Genomic DNA, 19,523 nt, shown 5'->3' on the forward strand with positions numbered 1-19,523 from the left:
TGAGGTTCAATAAGACCAAGTGCCGGGTCCTGCACTTTGGCCACAATAACCCCATGCAATGCTATAGGCTTGGGGCAGAATGGCTTGAAGAATGTAGAGAGGAAAAGGACCTGGGGGTGTTGGTTGATGCTCGGCTCAACATGAGCCGGCAGTGTGCCCAGGTGGCTAAGAAGGCCAACAGCATCCTGGCCTGTATTAGAAATAGTGTAGCCAGCAGGAGCAGGGAGGTGATCATCCCCCTGTACTCAGCTCTGGTACGGCCGCACCTCGAGTACTGTGTTCAGTTTTGGGCCCCTCACTACAAGAAGGACATTGAGGCCCTGGAGCGTGTTCAGAGAAGGGCAACAAAACTGGTGAGGGGCCTGGAGCACAAGTCTTATGAGGAGCGGCTGAGGGAGCTGGGATTGTTTAGTCTGGAGAAGAGGAGGCTCAGAGGAGACCTTATTGCACTCTACCACTTCCTGAAGGGGGGTTGTGGTGAGGAGGGGGTAGGCCTCTTCTCCCTGATAAGTAATGACAGGACGAGAGGGAATGGCCACAAGTTGCGCCAGGGAAGATTTAGATTAGACCTCAGGAAGCATTTCTTTTCTGAAAGAGTGGTCAGGCACTGGAATGGCCTGCCTAGGGAGGTGGTTGAGGCACCATCCCTAGCGCTGTTCAAGAAGCGTTTAGATGAGGTGCTAAAGGACTTAATTTAGTAGTTGGGTAGAGATAGTGATAGGAGGATGGTTGGACTAGATGATCTTATAGGTCCTTTCCAACCTTATGAACTTATGAACTTATGAACCAGCTTAACACCTACAACCCTTCTGAAATAACAAGAAACAATGTCACACTTACAATTATGTCATACTTACAATTATGTTCTAACTAGGATGATTTTTTTCTAAGGCACTGACCAATTCCTTCCCTTAATTTGAATGAGTTCACTTATATGACCTTCTTAAAGAAGAAACAACATTGGACACCTTAGCATACAATTTGGCTAACACCTCTCAACTTGGACAACAAACTTGCATTCTTATGCCTGACCTAAAAACATCCTAAGTATGAAAGGAACAGGGGGAACATGCTTTCTGCATGGGTTAGACATAAGCCTGGGTTTATAGAATCAGATTGATCAATTCATTCCCAAAGAAAAAAATAAATATATAGAAATAATCTGCAAATGAGAGGGCAAAACTAAGACACTGAAGAAAAGAATACGAAGTTCCAAGTAATAAAACAAGTCTTATTAAATTAATTAACTTGAAATATTTAACATTATTAAAATAAGCATTGATCAGAGGCTGAAGCTTTTATAAATTATTTATGATTATTTTTAAGTTACTATAAAACAACAATATGCTTTGTGGAATATATGCAATGAAACAACGGCAAATTAAGTATATTTTACTAAGATACGGCTATTTTCCTTAACACACAAACTTAAAACCAGGCATGTTTATAGCATCTATACTGATGAAAACACATTTTTAAGTAGACATTTCCCTTCCAATTATTCTAAGTTATAAATGTGATATTTAATTTATATTTTAGATACATACTTTCAGTCCTGAAAAAATAATTCAACAGCTGCTTAAGGACACATTCCTCCATTTCTCTTTCTCCTTGAAGTTTCTACTAGGATGAAGGGAATGTTCCTAAACAATCCTTCCTCTTACTGTCTTAATGAAAACTTTTCTTTTACAAATTTCTGGAAATATGTCCTTCAGCTTTCAAATTTTATTTTTTTTTCCATATTCCATTTAATTTCTTTTTATTGTGACCACATTTATTTAACTACAAGCATTATAGTAAACTGCAGAACTAATGAATGGGGACTGCAGTGTCCAAATTTCATTGGTTTTCCTCTGTTCTCTACAAAGACAAATTGAAAGAAGACAACCTAGTGCAGTCCTGTGTAACAGGTACTGATAACTTACAAAAAGAGAAGGCCTTTTGTTACCTGCAATAGTTTGAAACCACATTGCTACTCTTCAAGGAATTATTCTTGTATTCAAGGCATACAGAGAGTTTCAGCAAAGAAGACAAATACTCAAGCTCACTTTTATAATTGCATTCTGTAAAATTTTGAAACAAGTACTGAAACAAAAACCGAAAACCATCTACTCCATCACCCACTTAAATATTCTGACCAATAGCTTACACCCTAGAAATCACAATCCACCTCTGTCCTCTAAATAAACAAATCTCTGGCTTCACAATGGAGCATCCTAAATATCACACATATGTATGTTTTATACCTCTGATAAGTGTTTCAGTATATCTGAGCAAATGCTTAAATATAAGCCGAACATAAATGACTGACCATTTTGCATAATATTGCTCACGCTATTCAAAATTCTGCTACTGCTGCTCAGTTAGTCTTACTAAGAAAAACAGTCTTCGAAGTAGATATTGAGGCCTCATACTATGACTACTCAAACATTCAAATTTCGGCAAGGAAAGAATGGAACTAATAGCTGAATTTTATAGCTGTGGAGCACTTTATATAAAAACACTGAATCTAGTCCTCCTTTTCCCTTGGTTTTATAAAAAGATATCTGATGTTCTGACACTGCATTTCATGATGAATAATTTTCCCATGCATCAGACATTTTTGTGCCTTCTTTAGTAAGACAATCTACCAAGAAGCAATTCAATCAACAGGACATTCTTATTCTAAATTTTAAATTGAATTGTCTCGCTCCAGTTTATAGAAGGGAGAGGAGGTTCTTTTGGTATATGTGTACCTGACAGTGAGATTAAGACACAATGGGTCAAATTTTTGCCCAACCAGTTTATTACAAATCCTAATCATTTAGGGAGATGAGGAAGGAAAGATAAACGATAGAAAACAGAGAAAAGAGATAGGAAACAAAAGCAAGGGGTCTTTGTAGAAGACAAGAGAGAAATAGTCACCACCATGATTCCAATGTAGCTCATAGTGCAGACGCTGACATTCAGTAATGATGGATCATCAGAATTTGTGTTGTTCGGTTCACAAGGACTTCTCCCAGCAACAGTACAAATTTATACATAAGTCCAAACTGGTCGAGTCAGCTTTCTTTGTAGTTTCAGCTCCTGGTTGGTGGACCTCAGCAGCAATTCCATTGTTATCATCTTCTGGATATTGCCAGCAGATAAGAAGGAGCAGGGAGATGACAAATTGTACTGTGCCTTTACAGGATACAGTGCCTTTATGGGATACAGTGGCATCATCCCCCAATCTGCATTCCAAGCTAGAGTTATCTGATCACAAGCCAGATCTTCCACCAATAAACACTCCTGAGCACTCACTTTTGAAGACAGACAGCTCCAAAGAAATGCTTTCAAATGTAAAACTATACACAAAGTGATGCCAACCACCACACAGCAACACTCACTTCCTAGATAAGTCACAGTCTTATTGCAAAAAATGCCTCAGAAAGTGAGCTTTGAGCCAAGAAAGAAAAGAAGGGTTCAGACAACTTCTGAACTAAAGCTATTTATTTTCCTAGAGTTGCTTCAAACAGTACATGACTGAATGAACACAAGCCGCAGAATTCATAACCAAACAATAGCAACACTTGCACTTTGTTGCACTAAAAAACTATTTGCTTGTTCTGCTTCTTGGTCTAAAAAGGAGACTGTTCAGTACAAAGCAGTAACTTCTTGCTGTGGCGATTTGCTCATTTTCTGTTTTCACAGACACACAGGGGTGTACGGTACTCCTTGTTAGCCCTGCAGGGACCATATTACCACATGCAAAAACAAATTATTCTTTCCCGCCACACTGTTAACAGAATAGTTAACTAAGCTCTGCATGTTGAATTCTGTTATCTTGACCTGCACTGAGCTGCATTTTTAAAACCTCAGCATTTAAATATTAGCACTGTTGAAGTCAATAAAGCTTTAGCAGTGCAAAGTTGTGAGACTGACAATTAAAAAAAGGATATACCCATGTGATATTGTGTGCTCCTGCATACTTTTCACTGTTTAAAAAATTCCTGTGTTGTTTTTTTTTTGTTTTGTTTGTTTTATGCTTTGTTTTGTTTTTGTAAGGATTCACAGGTATAATAAAACAGATACAATAAAAGATTAAAAAAAAATACTTCTAAGTGTTAATCGTACAGTTACTCTCTAAAATAAATCACAGAAACACAGAACTGTAGGGGTTGGAAGGGACCTCTAGCAATCATGTAGTCCAACCCGCCTGCCAAAGCAACTCCCTAGCCCAGGTTGCACAGGTAGGCGTCCAGGTGGGTCTTGGACACCTCCAGAGAAGGAGACTCCACCACCTCTCTGTGCAGCTGTGCCAGTGCTCCGTCACTGCACTGTGAAGGAGTTCCCACGCACATTTGTGCGGAACTTCCTATGCTTCAGTTTGTGGCCATTTCCCCTTGTCCTATCTCCACACACTGCTGAGAAGAGTTCAGCCTCAACCCTTTGCCTCCCACTCCTTAGATATTTATAGATGTGGATCAGATCCCCTCTGAGTCTTTTTTCTTCAAGGCTGAACAGACCCAGGTCTCTCAGCCTCCCCTCATAAGGGAGGTGTTCCACACCCTTTATCATCTTTGTCGCCCTCTGCTGAACTCTCTTGAGGAGATACCAGACTTTTTTTGTACTGAGGAGTCCAGAACTTGACACAATAGTCCAGGTGAACTCTGAGCTCTTTACAGTGCAAACAGAATTGTATTTATTGCAGGATAAATTAAAGGCTTAAGTAAGAAAATTTTGCAAAATTCTGATCAGCTGAGAAGGTGGGCTTTATCATGGGAATGATGGGAAGAAGATTATAACCAACATGTCTTTAGGGACACACAGAATACAAAACTAATGTGAACAGGGAGACCTCAGAAAACATGACAACAGGATGGAAGGACACTTACCTCAAGTACATACATAAATATACCCAGAGTGGGGATTAAGCAGGATGAACTAGAGCTCTGTATGCTGTCACAAAACTGCAACATCATGTAAGAGACTAATATCTTATACCATTGCCTCAAAGTTTGCTGATGAACATGTCCGAACATGTCCAAGTTAGTCCTGGGAAAGGGTTGTGAAATCCTTTGTCTCAGGGACAAGCTGATGGGCATGTCCTGGGGCGGCCTAAGCTGCAGCTCAGTGGCCATTGAACACTCTTTTGTGGAACTCACCTCCAGGGGAAGATAACCATCTCAGGTGATACTCCCCTGACACTGCAGCTCAATGACCGGAGAACACTCGTTTATGGAACTCATCTCCAGGGGGAGATAACCATCTCAGGCGATACCCGCCTGATGCCCAAGCAGGAGAGGTTCAAGGGGTTCGTCAAGTAGACTGGAGAAATCTGGGAGATAAATAGAGGGGTCCTGCAGCCACGAAGTTGGAGGGTTTTCTCTGGAGTGGCTTCCTCTTGGAGAAGCTTTCTCTTAGGAGAGACCTCCCGAGCTGATCACTGCCTGCTGCTTCCTGGAGAGGCCTTCTCTTTGGAGAGACCTCACGAGCTGATCACTGTTCGCTGCTGCCCCTCCAGGGGTTGACCCCTCGCCGCTTCTCCCGTGCTGACCCCACACCCCTCCTCCTGTGCTGACCCGGTGCTGCTTCTACGGACAGCTGCTTGCTGCTCAGGGCTGCCCGTCGCTGCTGCTGTTCTCCCCGCTTCTGCCGCCCCTGCTCTTCTGCTTCGGACCGTCAGAGCCGCTTGCAACCGGACCGCCCCTGGGATCCTGGCTGGTGACTTTCTCTGCTTTGTACAAGCCCTTGCTTCCTTCCTATCTTTCCTATCGCTCGCCTTCCCTTCCCCATCACCCTAACAGTGTCCGCCTTCCCCATCTCCCTGGTTTATAGTGGTAATAAACTGGTCGGACAAACATCTGAACCGTTGTTTCTTAATCTCACGCTGGGTATATACATAATCTAAAGAACCTCGTCTCCCTCCTTTATATTGGAGCGTGACACATCACAAACATAAATTTGATGCGATAGGACAACCTGCATGTCAGGTGTCCTGGACAGATATAAACTTTTCAGGAAAACAGACAGGGATAGTTTGCTGTGTGAAGAAACTGAAATGTATGGTGCTCCATATGGAACGGGCAACACACTGGGTAAGAGTTTGTTGGTCAGGATCAGAAGAAATAAGTGTGATACTGTGGTGGGAATGTATAACAGCTACCGAATTGGGTTAGCAAAGTGGACAAAGCCATTTTAAGTTAAGAAGGTAAAGAAAATATCTGTATCAAAGGTTCTAGCTCTTGTCTGGGATTTTAACCTGATATAATCTGGAAAAGCAACACAATGGAAAGCAACAGTGGAAAAAAGCAACTCAAAAGATTTCAAGGGATGGAGGGTGATTTCTGTATGAGACAGTCAAATAATGCACAACTGGATATGATACTCATAGACAAGAAATAAATGGTTGGGAATGTATTAGTCAATGGAAACCTTATCTGCCTGACAATGCACAGTGCACTTTAAAATCCTAAAGGGTCTGAAGAAGGCAAATAGCTGATTGCAGACCTAAGATTTTACATGTAGACTTTGCCTTAGTCTGGAAGCTGGTAGGGAGATGACATGGCATCCCAGCCTCAGAAGGTCCTAAAAGGAGCTCAGAGACAGGAAACCATAAAGGACTTTAAGTACTGTGTCCTTCAAGCACAGCAGTGGTCCTCATATTCAGGAAAGCAATCAGGGAGCTTATTGAAGAGCTCCTGAGCATAAATGCAATAGAGAGGCAGGGATAGACTGACAGAAATAAAGTTTAGAGGCATTCACTAGTCACACATCTCAACTGGAGCTGGGATTTACAAGGGACATAGCTGCCTTAGACTCAAATCACAAATATTTCCTTTAAAATTTTAACCATTACCACAAAACAACCAACATAAACAGTCTCTCTGTCCACATAAATGCTATTTCCTGAGAAAGTTTAAAAGAGCAAGTAGTCTTACTTTTGTATTCCAGGTGGAAACCAGCTGCCGCCACACTAATATCGGAGTGAAAATGTAGATAAAGCTGATTGGAAGTGCTATTCAACAATGCTGGCACAGTTGTACCTGGAAAAAATAAAAGTTATAAAATTAACTGTAACATGCTGTTCTATCATAGGCTTTTATTGAAAAGATATAAATAAGCTAATTTTTTTCTCATTATGTGCAGGGAAATCTGAAGTCATGATACTAAGTGGTTATGTAAATAAAATCAAACTAGATGCTATCATGTCTAGATTAAACCTTACCAACTTGGGTGGAAATAAAAAAGAGACAGAAGCAAACAAAAAAATAACCTCAAAATATCAGTGTAGGTTTTGTTTATGAGACCAGGCTCAACAGCCTTTTTTTTTTTTTGCATGTATAAAAATAGCACTACAGAATAGAGCAGATAATACTTCCTTTGTCTTCTCAAGATTTTATTCTCCCTATAATATTTGACCGCTTATCATAACTCTGTAGGTATAAAAGGAAATGAAGATACATGAAGATACAGGAGCAGTACAATAATTAAAAAAAAAAGGCATACCAACTTTATTTAGCTCATTCAAGTAACAGTAATTGTGTAAAAATTGTTTATTGTTGACTTCAGCGTGTGCTTACCATTAACCTTGGAAACACCATAATTAGTATTGTTAAGTGTGACACTACATTTTCTTTGTTTCCATATGTATGACTACTATATTACTCAAATCATATAGTTTAATACTGGCAAATCTGTTCAGAATAAAAATGACATCCTATTCCCTGCATACCCTCAAATACATAAATAACCAATGAACAGTGGTCACAAGAAAAATATTTTCATTTCTTGGGGGGCATTTTCTGTTTCCACAGCAACTATGAGCAGCCTAGGTATGATCTTGAAATCTGCTCATGTAAAGACACTAGAAAGAATTATCCTCAAATTTCTACAAAATAAACTAAGAAAAGTAAAAACTTAAAAATCTGAAACCGTATTAAGCAAAATCTTGATATAAATGGTGAATAGTTAAACAGATGGTTGGTCTTTATACACTATAGCCCTTAAAATGAGGCTTTATTGTCTGACATGGGAGCTCCAAGAGTAGAAATTTAGAAGCAGTTTAGATCATTCATGTCACATAATATTTACAGTAGAATACAAAAAATATGGAAGCATTTCCTCAAAGAGAGGAATTTTCATGATATACAAAATATGAAAGATTTAGCTAAGGTGTCTGCTCAGTAAAGCTGAGGACATTGACTAAAAATTGTCTTTTCATTTAACAAAATTGCTCTTCTGGCAGTTATGAACGCTATGTTCTTCTTTTCCCTTGTGACACCTGCTAAGAAAAGGCTTCATTACACCAGTCTTTTATTTCCTGTAGTATTCAGTAAGATAATAAATTGCATTCTATTATGCTGTGAGAACAAAAGGAAAAAAAAGAAAAAATGAATAAATGAAGCTAAACATTTTAATTCTCACAATTGTGTTCAGCGGCATATCAAACTGAGATTTTATTGCTCACTTGCTACCTTAGGATCTTAGAGGATTTGAAACTTAGCTAGATGATCAGATATAGTGTCCAAAGTGTGTCAATAGAAAGAAACAGTATTTAAAAGACAGAATTAATTTTGATGAGTAATAGCTGAATAGAATAGCATAGAAAACAATAGTTCAGTTGGAAAGAACATTCAAAGTTCATTCAAAGAACATTCAAACATCCAGTCCAACTGCCTGACCTTTTCAGGGCTAACCAAATGTTAAAGCACATTAATAATTAATCTATTATCCATATGCCTCTTGAACACTGACAGACATGGGGTATCAAAAAACCCTGTAGGAAGCCTGCCTCAGCATTTAACCACCCTCGGTGCAAGTAGTTTCTTCCTAATGTCCAGCCTGAGCAGAGTTTGCCACCTCCCCCCTGTGCTTCCCCACGTCAGGGAGCTGCAGAGAGCAATAAGTTGGCCTCTTGGCATCCTCTTCTCCAAAGTGGACAACCGAAGTGTCCTCAGCCTCTCCCCATAAGGCATGTCTTCCAGCCCTGTTACCAGCTTTGGTGCCCTCCTCCAGGTGCTTTCAAGGACTTTAACATCCTTTTTCACATTGTAGAGTCTAAAACTGCACATAATAGCTAAGGTGAGACTTCACCAATGCTAAATGTAGTGAGAGAATAAATTATTTAACCAGTTCTCTATGCTGTGTTTAATGTACCCCAAAATGCAGTTTGCTCACTTGGCTGCCAGTGCTGACTTCTGTTGAGCCTGGCTGTTACTGACAGGTATCCCTAGGCCCTTTTCTCTTTTTGTCCAATCACTTGTCTCCCATCTGCACATGTCTCTGGCAACACTTTATCCCAGGTGTAGTACCTGTCATTTTCCTTTGTTGAAATTCATGCAGTTGCTAATTGCCCAGTTCCCTAATCTATCTAGATCATTTTCAGAATCACAGAATCATAAGGGTAGCTCCCTGTCTTCCTTAAACCAGGGAGTCCAAGAACTGGTCACACTGTTCTTGTTCCTCGTCTCTTCTGGGATCAATAGCATCTCTCAGCTTAGCTTTATCAGGAAACATGCTAAGGATGCATTCAGCTTCTGCATCTAGATTGTTGAAAAGAATATGGAACAGCACTGGCCCTAGTCTTGTTGTACAAGATTTATTGAGATAGATATGGCACCTGCTGAGTTTTACTACTTAAGAAATTGTGTTACATTACTGGCACAGTTTTGAGAAAAGTAGGTTTTATGCTGTTAATATATTCCTTATTATTTTATTACTACCTATTTCTATCATTTCTATTAAGTCTTATGTTTACAACAAGAAAAACATAAATCTACAGTAAAGCTGTGCTACTTCATCTCCAGTGAAATATTTTCTGTTTTCCTGGAAATCAGGAAAGCCTTTAAGGTAAAACCAGATGATGTGCTTTTAAATTCAAATATTATTTAATATACAACATAATTATTATTAGCCTTTGTTATGAGGGTTGCTTCAAAAGTAATGTCTCCTGTTTTTTTTACATTGGCCTACAACATCAGAGGCAGACAGTTTGATGACATTGGAGGTTAAAACTTCCCACCAATATTCCATTACATTTTGTTGCCATGTGGCAGCTGAGTGGCTGTCTGACAAAATGGTGTCTGACATAGAAGTGCACAAAAAAGTGAAGATGTGTAACCAAATTCCTCCATGTGGAAAAAATGGCACCCTTTGATATTCATTGATGCTTGCTAAATGTTTATGGAGACCAAACAGCGGAGGCGAGCACAGTGAGGCAGTGTGTGAAGCATTTCAGTAGTGATGACAGCAACTTGAAAGACAAGCCACATTCCAGATGGCCATGCAGATTTCTACAAGCTCAACATGCAGGCTCTTGTTCATTGGTGCTGCAAACACATAGCTAATGGTAGTGACTATGCTGAAAAATAGCTTTTTGTAGCTGCGAGTTTTCTCTATGAAATACTGCTATTATGCTGTTTGCATCTGTTGTGGGTTCCATAGAAATAAATAGGAGACATTACTTTCAGAGCAACCTATGTAAAAAGACATTTAAACATGTACATTTTAATGTGATATTTTATTATGCAAATTTTGAAATCCAACATCAAAAATTTTCAATTAAACACCCAAAACAATATATTGTTTCTGTTATTTGATCATTAATCTCCATACATAATCCAATATACACATATTCTTTAAAGTCACAAGAAAAGGAATGTTCCAGAAGATTATTTGGCTACACCAGAATTAGATCAGGCTTGTGTGTGCAGGATATAATTCATGACAAAAAATAAAAATAAAATAAAATAATAATAAAAAAATATATATGTATATATTTGTTTGGCTTGGTTTATAAAACATATTCTTTCTATAAAAACTGTTTATAAAAAATGAAGTAAAACAATATATGTCTAATGTACTTGAGAAACAAGAAATGACATGGTTTACTATTCCCAATCACACTGATTTGGTTTGGGTTGTTTTTCTTATTTTTTTTTCTAGTCCAGTGAGTTTGGATGAATGCTGAATGCTTCATCTTTTTCCTAAGAAACAAAAGCTAAAATGAATAAGCTAAGTCAAAGTTGCATTTAATGTCAATACCATTTTGTATCACTATATCTTCCCTATAGGAGATATGGATAAAATAAAATAAAATAAATATTTTTAAAGTTACTGACAACTAAATCCCACTAATGAAGGCTAAACAATTGAGTACATTTGTTTCTGAAAACCTCTCTTTCAATACTGATATATGTTTACAATACCTGAACAGTGCTCCTCCATATAGTGAGTTTCATAATACGATAAAAGATACCACACAAATACACTCCTTGTGCACGTGTGAATGCTCTGTGGGTTTACAGGAGAACCAATTATGGCTTCTCATGCACATATAGTCTGTATATTCAGATCAAAGCACATCCTTACCTGAAAAACTCCCAAGACGTGGTGCTGTCATATCCCCACCATCATATATTTCAAGAGAGTCCCAGTTATGTTCAGTGGCAAAGCTGATGACTTGAATCTGTAAAATGTCACCAAAAAACTTTTAAAACAAACAAGTCTTCTGTATTTTCAATGTTCTCGAAACAGCAAAATGAAAGATGAATATGAACTAAAGAGGATATAGCTAAAGAGTTCCCAACAATAGTAATAATAATAAAAAGTAAACAAACATTCACTTTTAGAAAACATGAATATGACACTGGATGACTAAGAAGCATTTTGCACAGATGTTGTATGATTTTAAATAAGTACTCAAAGTGCAAATGAAAAGATAATGAAGATGTCTCAAGTGCTTCAGTAATATTCTAGCAGATAGAAAGGGTTGGTATCCGCATATCACATCGAAGAGCTTGCATTCAGTATTTTATGTAGTTGAAAGAGAAAACTGCTTAGCTATTTCTCATGCTGTCTGTAAATAAATAAAATGAAGCTGAGCAAAGAACGAGAAAAACAAAGCACAAATATTTGAAGCAACTCCAAAATGAAGCAACTTGTAACTATTCTCTGACACTTACAGAAAAATAAACATTTGTTTTTTAAACTGAAATACAAATAACTTAATATTCCATGCTTGACAGAATATAGACTTGCCTGAATACCTGATCCCTCAGTCACTATGATTTTCCACACACAGTTCAAGCTGTTACCATAAGGTTCAGGGTAACCTGGTGATAGAATAGTACCTCTCCGCTCTGTAAAATTCCCACTACATGGCACTGAAATAAAGCATTATTGTCAATTATAACAAAACCTTAACTATTTCACAGAAAAGTAATAATAATTTTACTAATAAGTAAATAATAATTTTACTAATAATTTATCATATTTCTCTTATTATATATTCATACACATTAAACAATAAGTTGAAGTCAGAAAGTAATGTTATCTAAAACATATTAACAATACCCAGTATTCAGATACAACTGGCATTAACAAACCACTCCAAAGTGAACTGCGTTTTGAAAAAAGCCTAGAACTACCTAGAAATTCAACCTAGTAATGTCTTACCAGCAGATAACAACACACAACTGTTAAATCATAACATTAAACCCTATCTTGACTGACAGAAATCCTATGAACCTACCTACAGCTTAGGAAGGTATAAACATTGTACCTAGATGGTAAAACAATGTGGTACTTTACATATATTTTTAGTGTATATGGAATTGTTTCTTTATAGTTCAAGAAAACAAAACTAAACTAAGCAAAAACAGAATACACAGAAAACAGGACACCTACATTTATTTTTAGAACACTCCAATTAATTGTATGGTAGATTCCTATGAATATCAGTGAGCTTTGGATACAAGTCCAATGAAGGGTGAAGAAAATCTTTCAACATTTACAAGGACAACAAAGTGTCAAATATTATCCCACTGGAGGCCTGTTGATAAACTAGAAAATTAGCTAAACTTAACAGAGCTGTCATTTTTCATTGTGTATTATGCTTCAACTTGGAAAAAAAAAAAGAAATAACTATTCTGTGGGTGATAGAAACATACAACAAATACTGAATAATAAAACAGGTTAAGACACTTTGGGAGAATTAAAATCTGTCCTGTATTGCAAGCTGTGGATGAGTCTTGAAAGTAATGAATGTTCAAGAAAATGTGCATTGCGCTTGTTCATATAATCTAAGTCATTATATGAAACACTATACTGTCTACCAGCCAGCTGGTTCTCAATTACTTTTTGATATGGAACACTGCTCTTTTAAATTGGGCATGACTGATATTAATCAAAGGAGAGAGAATGTCTGTTAAATACTATTTTCTGCTGTCATTCCTGAATTCTAATTCAAAGACATACATGACAAAACAGATGAGTTTAACTGTAATTACTTACCTACACAGCTTGGTACTGTGTCATTCCACTGAGCTAAAGCATTAGGTACAGAATGACATCGGATAGCTTTCGAGCCTTGCAGCAGATATCCAGGACTACATTCAAATCGAACAACAGACCCTGCTGAAAACTCAGAGCCGATTCTCCTTCCATACCTAGGCTCTGGAACTGAGCTACACTGTGTATCACTTGTGCGGGGAACAGCTGCATCAAAAGAAAAATGCCATGAGTCCAAATGACAGTCTTCATCTAAAACATAAACATTGCTAAATATGCATGTTTATTCTTGTTGGAAATAGTTTAGTTCTGTTTGTTCTTTTTATTTGCTTTGTTGCATCATCTCAAAGACCGGTCTAATGTTTCCATGTCTGTCAGCTGAACATTTTTTTTTTTTTTTTAGGTTGGAAAAGAGAAGTCTGGGGAGACCTCTGCAGCCTTCAGTACTTGAAGGTAGCTTATAAACAGGAGGGGGATTAACTTTTTACATGGTCTGATAGTAATAGGATAAGAGAAGATATTTAAGTTAAATTTTTTACACAGAAGCTAGTGAGACACAGGAACACATTACCCAGAGAGGTTGAGGATGCCCTGCAGGCATTCAAGCTTAGGTTGGATGGGCCCCTGGGCATCCTGATCTGGTGACTGGCAACCCCACTTACAGCAGTGGAGTTAGAACTAGACCAACCTAAACCACTCTATGATTCCATAAATTTGGGCTGTGACAGCCACATGTTGAGAGTACTCCATCAGAGTATATGAGTGTCGTGTCAGTTCAGAGGGCAAGAGATGTGGAAATTAAAAACTTGAGATTAACTATCAATGGATATTTCAGTTGCCTTCTTCACTTACTTTGGCTTCTTATTAGAAGCCAAGAGAAATATACTATATCAGAAATGAAAACTATGCAATATTATATCAGTATTTGATTGATCATATTGGACAACACTGATAACACACCTTACAATAATTATTTTTACAAATAATTTCTGAGTATTCACAAACCTGTTGTGATGCTTGAACATTTAAAACCCGTAAACAACATTTAAAGTGCAAAATAATAAAATCAATTAAAAACTCATGCTGATTTATTTTTTTTTATTAGTAATAATTATTATTACTTCTTTCCCTTTAGCTTTCTTATTTATAACTATTTACTTATAGAAAGCATTTCTCATACTTCTTGACTCTTGCCACTGTGCATGTGTTTCTGTACTGAACTTGTTCTTTTGATTTTGTAGTTAGCTTACAGGTGCTACAATTAAAAAAAAAAAAAAAAGAAAAACCAATAAATATATTTGCAGAGAAAAGTATAATTGTGTGCAATATCATATTTAGTCTTTGATGAAGCTAACATACAAACAAAATGATCTCATTAATAAGAATACAAATATGCACTCTGACTGAGTGACATGTTCAGAAGCTTTGCTTGATCAGTTTAGTATTGCCAAGAATTAATTTCAGGGAATTGTACTATCACCAAGGTTGGAAAAGATCGTCAAGATCATCTAGCCCAACAATTCACCCACCACCAGTATTTCCCCACTAAACCATGTCCTTTAGTACATCTAAACGTTTCTGAACACCTCCAGGGATGGTGACTCCACCACCTCCTTGTATAGCCCATTTCAGCACCTAAACACTCTCCTGGAGAATAATTTTTTCCTAACATCCAACCTGAATCTTCCCTAGAAAAATTTGAGGCCATTCCCTCCAGTACAATCACTAGTAACATGGGAGAAGAGGCCAACCCCCACTTTACCGCAACCTCCTTCTACGTAGTCTTAGAGAACAATAAGGTCTCCCCTAAGCCTCCTTTCTTCAGAGTAAACCATCCCAGTTCCCTCAGCCACTCTTTATGAGGCTTGTCTTCCAGATTCCTCACAAGCTCAATTGCTCTTATCACTGCATGTAGATACAAGCTACGGAAGACTTTAGTCTTGAAAGCCTAAGTTGTGAGGTTCATCCAAGACTGAAAAAAATGAGCAGAAGTGGAATCTTCTGGAATGACAATTACACAATAGGTTACTGCAGAACAAAAGCAAATACACTTTTCAAGTCTTGAAAATGGCTAAATACTTTAACTAGTGTAAACAAATCTCCATTCAGTTAATTTTAATATATCTGATTTTGTTTAAATCAATGAGACTTCGTCATTAATGTTTCAATAGGACCCAAGTATCTTGAAACTTGGGAAACAAGGAACTTGGTTGTGCATACAATTCTATACAGTTCTAAGCATTCTAAGCATGGCAAGGAGCTGTTCTGCGCTTGTGAAAGGATATGGAAGAAAATGTACTTCAAGGATTTTTTACATCACTGTTCTTTTTCTTGATCATGACCTGGAGACCAAATGCAGCCTGCCTGATCAATTCAACTGACCCAGCCTGCTCTTTTTAGTTCTTTTATTTTCTCTATCAGATTATCTACTGGGCAAACAGTGTTTTATTAAAAACATTTTTTTTTGTAACTGTATAATCACTGTATAGCTGACTAGGTGATGAAAGCCACACAATTGCTACATTTACAACATGATTAGGAATGAATAGACTCCTTGGCTGAAACTGCTCTTAAAAGAATTTTGCTCAAGACATATCATCCTACTCATGCCATGAATAAACAAGTTTCTTTACTTTTCTTTTTTTTTTTTTTCAAGAAAACTTTACTTAATTAAATTTATTACCAGATGACATAAACCTTTAACCACGGATTCACATGCTCAGGAAAAGGAGAACACAAAAAGACAACTAGTCACCTAAGTGGACAGTTTTCCCTCCTCCCCAGGTTTATCTTCAGTCAAATGCCTACCATTCTACTTCCTTACAGTCATCCTAATTTCTCCACTGAGGTGAAAAGCAGCAGAGGGTGTTGGAGTCACATGCTCTTTTCTCTTGTTTTTCCTTTGCTGCACTTTGCTTATTACTCATTTTTTCACTCGTGCTTTGTGTCTTCAGGTGTTCCTGTCATTCTTACTATAGGTCATCCATAGGCCACATATCACTCCAATGCAGTCTTCCACTGGATGACAAAACCTCAGAAATATTCTCAGCCCACTGTGAGACAGGTTATAATATATTTAGAGTGACTCCTATGGCACGGAGTGCCTCCCTCCTAGCAACCTCTCCAATAGCACCTCCAGTCTTAAGGAGCTGTTACTGTCCTAAATATCTTTGAGCTTAGGCATGACATGCTACTCTGACTGGTGGAAGTCTGGCATAGTTGTTTACGCTAGTTTCAGAGGAAGTTGCATCTGAATGTCACATGATAGTTCATGAACTTCTTTCACAAAGGTCTGCTAGTTAAAATTTCAGCATGACATTTGTTCCCCCCTTGACTTTCATCTTTAAAGGGCTATAATGGTCTGTCCTGACTGTATCTCAGCATCATTCCTAGTGTACTTTCCACTGAGTACAGGGAAGAAACTCTAGCTCAGACTTTTATAGAAATGTGCTTACTACTTTTCTCTACTTATTTTTTTTTCAGTCATTTCCTCAAAAGTAAGTTTCACAAGGAAAATATTATTTAGTCTTTATTTCTCACCCCAAGTCCACATGTGGACAATTTCTATAACAGATGTATAAAAGTGAAGAACCAGACTGGAAAATATGCTAAAATTGTTAGTAATCATAGTTGGCATCTTGCATACATACATTTTTAATCGAAACAGATTTTTTTATCTCTTATTTTCATAATCTCTCAAAGAATGGAAAATCATCTATTTTCATTATAGTACTACCTTCAGGAAGTTCTCTTCCTGTGAGGAAGCCACCTCTGCTATTATTACATATGTAGGGACAGTTTACTAGAGCTCTTAAACTATTTCATGCATCATAAGTACTGCTGCATGTTTCCTTCCTTTTCAAACTGCAAGTCACCATTTCACTGAGAGTAGCCAGTACGCCAAACAACCACAAGAGCCAAAAACAACTGTGGCTTGCATTTTGTATGATTATACTATTTCCAGCAGGTACTGAGTATTACTAACACTCAACAGACACTCTGCTCAAAGTGTTTCACAACTCTATTAATAAATAAGAAACGCTGAAGATAGATGAATAATGCCTCATTACAAGGCACCATTTTTATAATTTCTTATTTTTTCTTACTGTAAGAACTGACTTAAGAATAAATATGATACAAGCCAAACATAACATCAAAGTGAGATATTCCTTAAAACTGAGTTTTGATTTAATTAAGCAGATATAAGTAATCTATGGCAAAATGCAATACAGCTCGTGGCAATTCCTTTGGGAGCTCTAACAGTCATTATTCTGTTCTCTAATTACATGCAGCAGTATGTATGCGGGTAGATACTTTATTCTTGTCACAGAATATGATATAATATAATATATATCATATAATATAATATGATATAATATAAATTAAACTAATCAGGTTAATTTAATTGTTAAAGTTATATTCCTATTTTATTCTTGTTCCCCTTCATCTTTCTTCTGTAGTTCTTCCTTATTCTAGTATGTACTTTTCTTACTAGCTTTCTTTAAAATCTCTATTGACCTCATAAACTAGTTCACACATCTATACGGCGGAGCAAGTAAAAGAGATAAGGATTAAAAAAAAAATCATAAGTGGTGGCATGGTAGCTTTTTAGGGAAATAACTCTTATTATTCATTAGGGAAATAACTCTCACTATTCATGCAGCATAAGCTATATAAAAATATGTACTATTGTTTCTCAGATTATGTTGTAACAGAAAAACAAGCATAATACAGGACACCCACTTCCTTGTTCCTCTTCCAAAATAATCCATTCTTTTTAAATGGATTGTACTTAATATCACATTTCCACATACATGACCCTAATATTTTGAAAGAATGGATATTCAGTCTGATATTACAACAGTCTTTATCTGTTTAATGAAATACCAGGAAATGTGGTCATCTGAGAAAAAGAACTGCATGAGCAGATGAAATATACAACTTAAAAGAAGATTTTGAGAAAGTAGCATTGCAAAAGCTATTACATCTGAACCAAATTTCATCTACTGAAAGCTTAAACAAGAATGTGAAATAATTCAATATATAATCTTTCCCCCTCAGTACCGGCTTCCATATTTTGCCTATAGCACTGGCAACATAGACTTTTCAAACTCCATCACAGACATTCATTTTTCTACAGTAATTATCCTCCATCTTTTAGTAAATGTTTCATGCTACTGTGAAACAAAATTGAAACCAGCCCAGCGGAAATGTGAGAAGGGAAGAATGTCAACCTGGAACAGAGGGTGATAAGTAAAGTGACTGACTTTGCAGACCAGATTACTCCACTGACTGTGAGAGTAAATACCCTCTGGAGTATTTAAAATGCTAGAAATCAGGCAGTAGTAGAAATGTGATCATAAACTTCAAAAGAAGAGGAAAAAACCCAACACCTTGGGATGAAATTTTATTAAATATCACTAAATGATTATCTTATTAAATATCATTAACTCTTTGAGCAATACATATGTGTGTGCATTAAGTAAAGCTCCTAAGACATCTTTTGAAATGTATACAAAACATAGATATTCAAATAACTCCTTATTCTCTTGAGATAAAGAGTAGCTTTGCATAATTTATTTTCTGATGCTGAAGAGAATATTTCTTTTGTGAAAATCTACTTCTTAGAGTTATTAGAAGTAAGTGTAGTCCAAATAAGTTACTGAAATGAGGCATATAATTGCACTCAACAGGAAACTTATTGTTCTACAGCAATATACATGTAATTTCTAACAGATTAACTCAAACTGGAAGTGCTAGAAAAATGAACCATTTTTTAGCATTGTAACTAAAACTGGATGGGACAACTGTTTGCTGGGACAAAAATCAAGCACAAAGGCATGCAACTTACATTCTGTTTTTAGTCAACTTTTTGTTTTGTTTGGTCTTTGGTAACAGAATATGTCTTCATCCTAACTGGAGGACCTATTTTCTATGTCTATTATAATAATGTCTGAAAATAAACCAGAAATTGGTGGAATGTTGAAAATGTGTAGCAAATTCACTGGTTTTATTTTTACTTATTTATTAAGCTCTAAAGTGCAATTAACATTTCTAGGTCAAATTTTCAGTGCTCATTTCAAATGCTATCCAGTGGTATGTTTTCACTTTCATCTCTTGCTTTTAACATAAATCAAATATGTGCCCCATCTGTTGCACAGCAATCTAGTTACTTACATCCAACACAATACCACTGGAAGATATACATATACATACACACACACGTATACATATATATATATATATATATATATACATATACACACACA

At 36.8% G+C, this 19,523-nt stretch overlaps 1 protein-coding gene across 1 annotated transcript in view; it reads right to left on the reverse strand.

Moving 5' to 3' along the window:
* The window catches only part of CSMD1 (CUB and Sushi multiple domains 1), a 966,006-nt gene that overhangs the window by 125,110 nt on the left and 821,373 nt on the right, over positions 1-19,523 (reverse strand). Inside the window, exons 34-37 of the mRNA XM_065730794.1 lie at positions 13,258-13,461; positions 12,004-12,128; positions 11,335-11,431; positions 6,903-7,007 (exon numbers count right to left, since the gene is read on the reverse strand). Coding sequence (XP_065586866.1) covers positions 6,903-7,007; positions 11,335-11,431; positions 12,004-12,128; positions 13,258-13,461 — 531 coding nt within the window. The remainder of the gene's footprint in view (positions 1-6,902; positions 7,008-11,334; positions 11,432-12,003; positions 12,129-13,257; positions 13,462-19,523) is intronic.

This window comes from Cyrtonyx montezumae, unplaced genomic scaffold, assembly GCF_038088225.1.
Source record: "Cyrtonyx montezumae isolate F1298 unplaced genomic scaffold, pur_monq_1.0 scaffold_13, whole genome shotgun sequence".
Taxonomy (NCBI): Eukaryota; Metazoa; Chordata; class Aves; order Galliformes; family Odontophoridae; genus Cyrtonyx; species Cyrtonyx montezumae.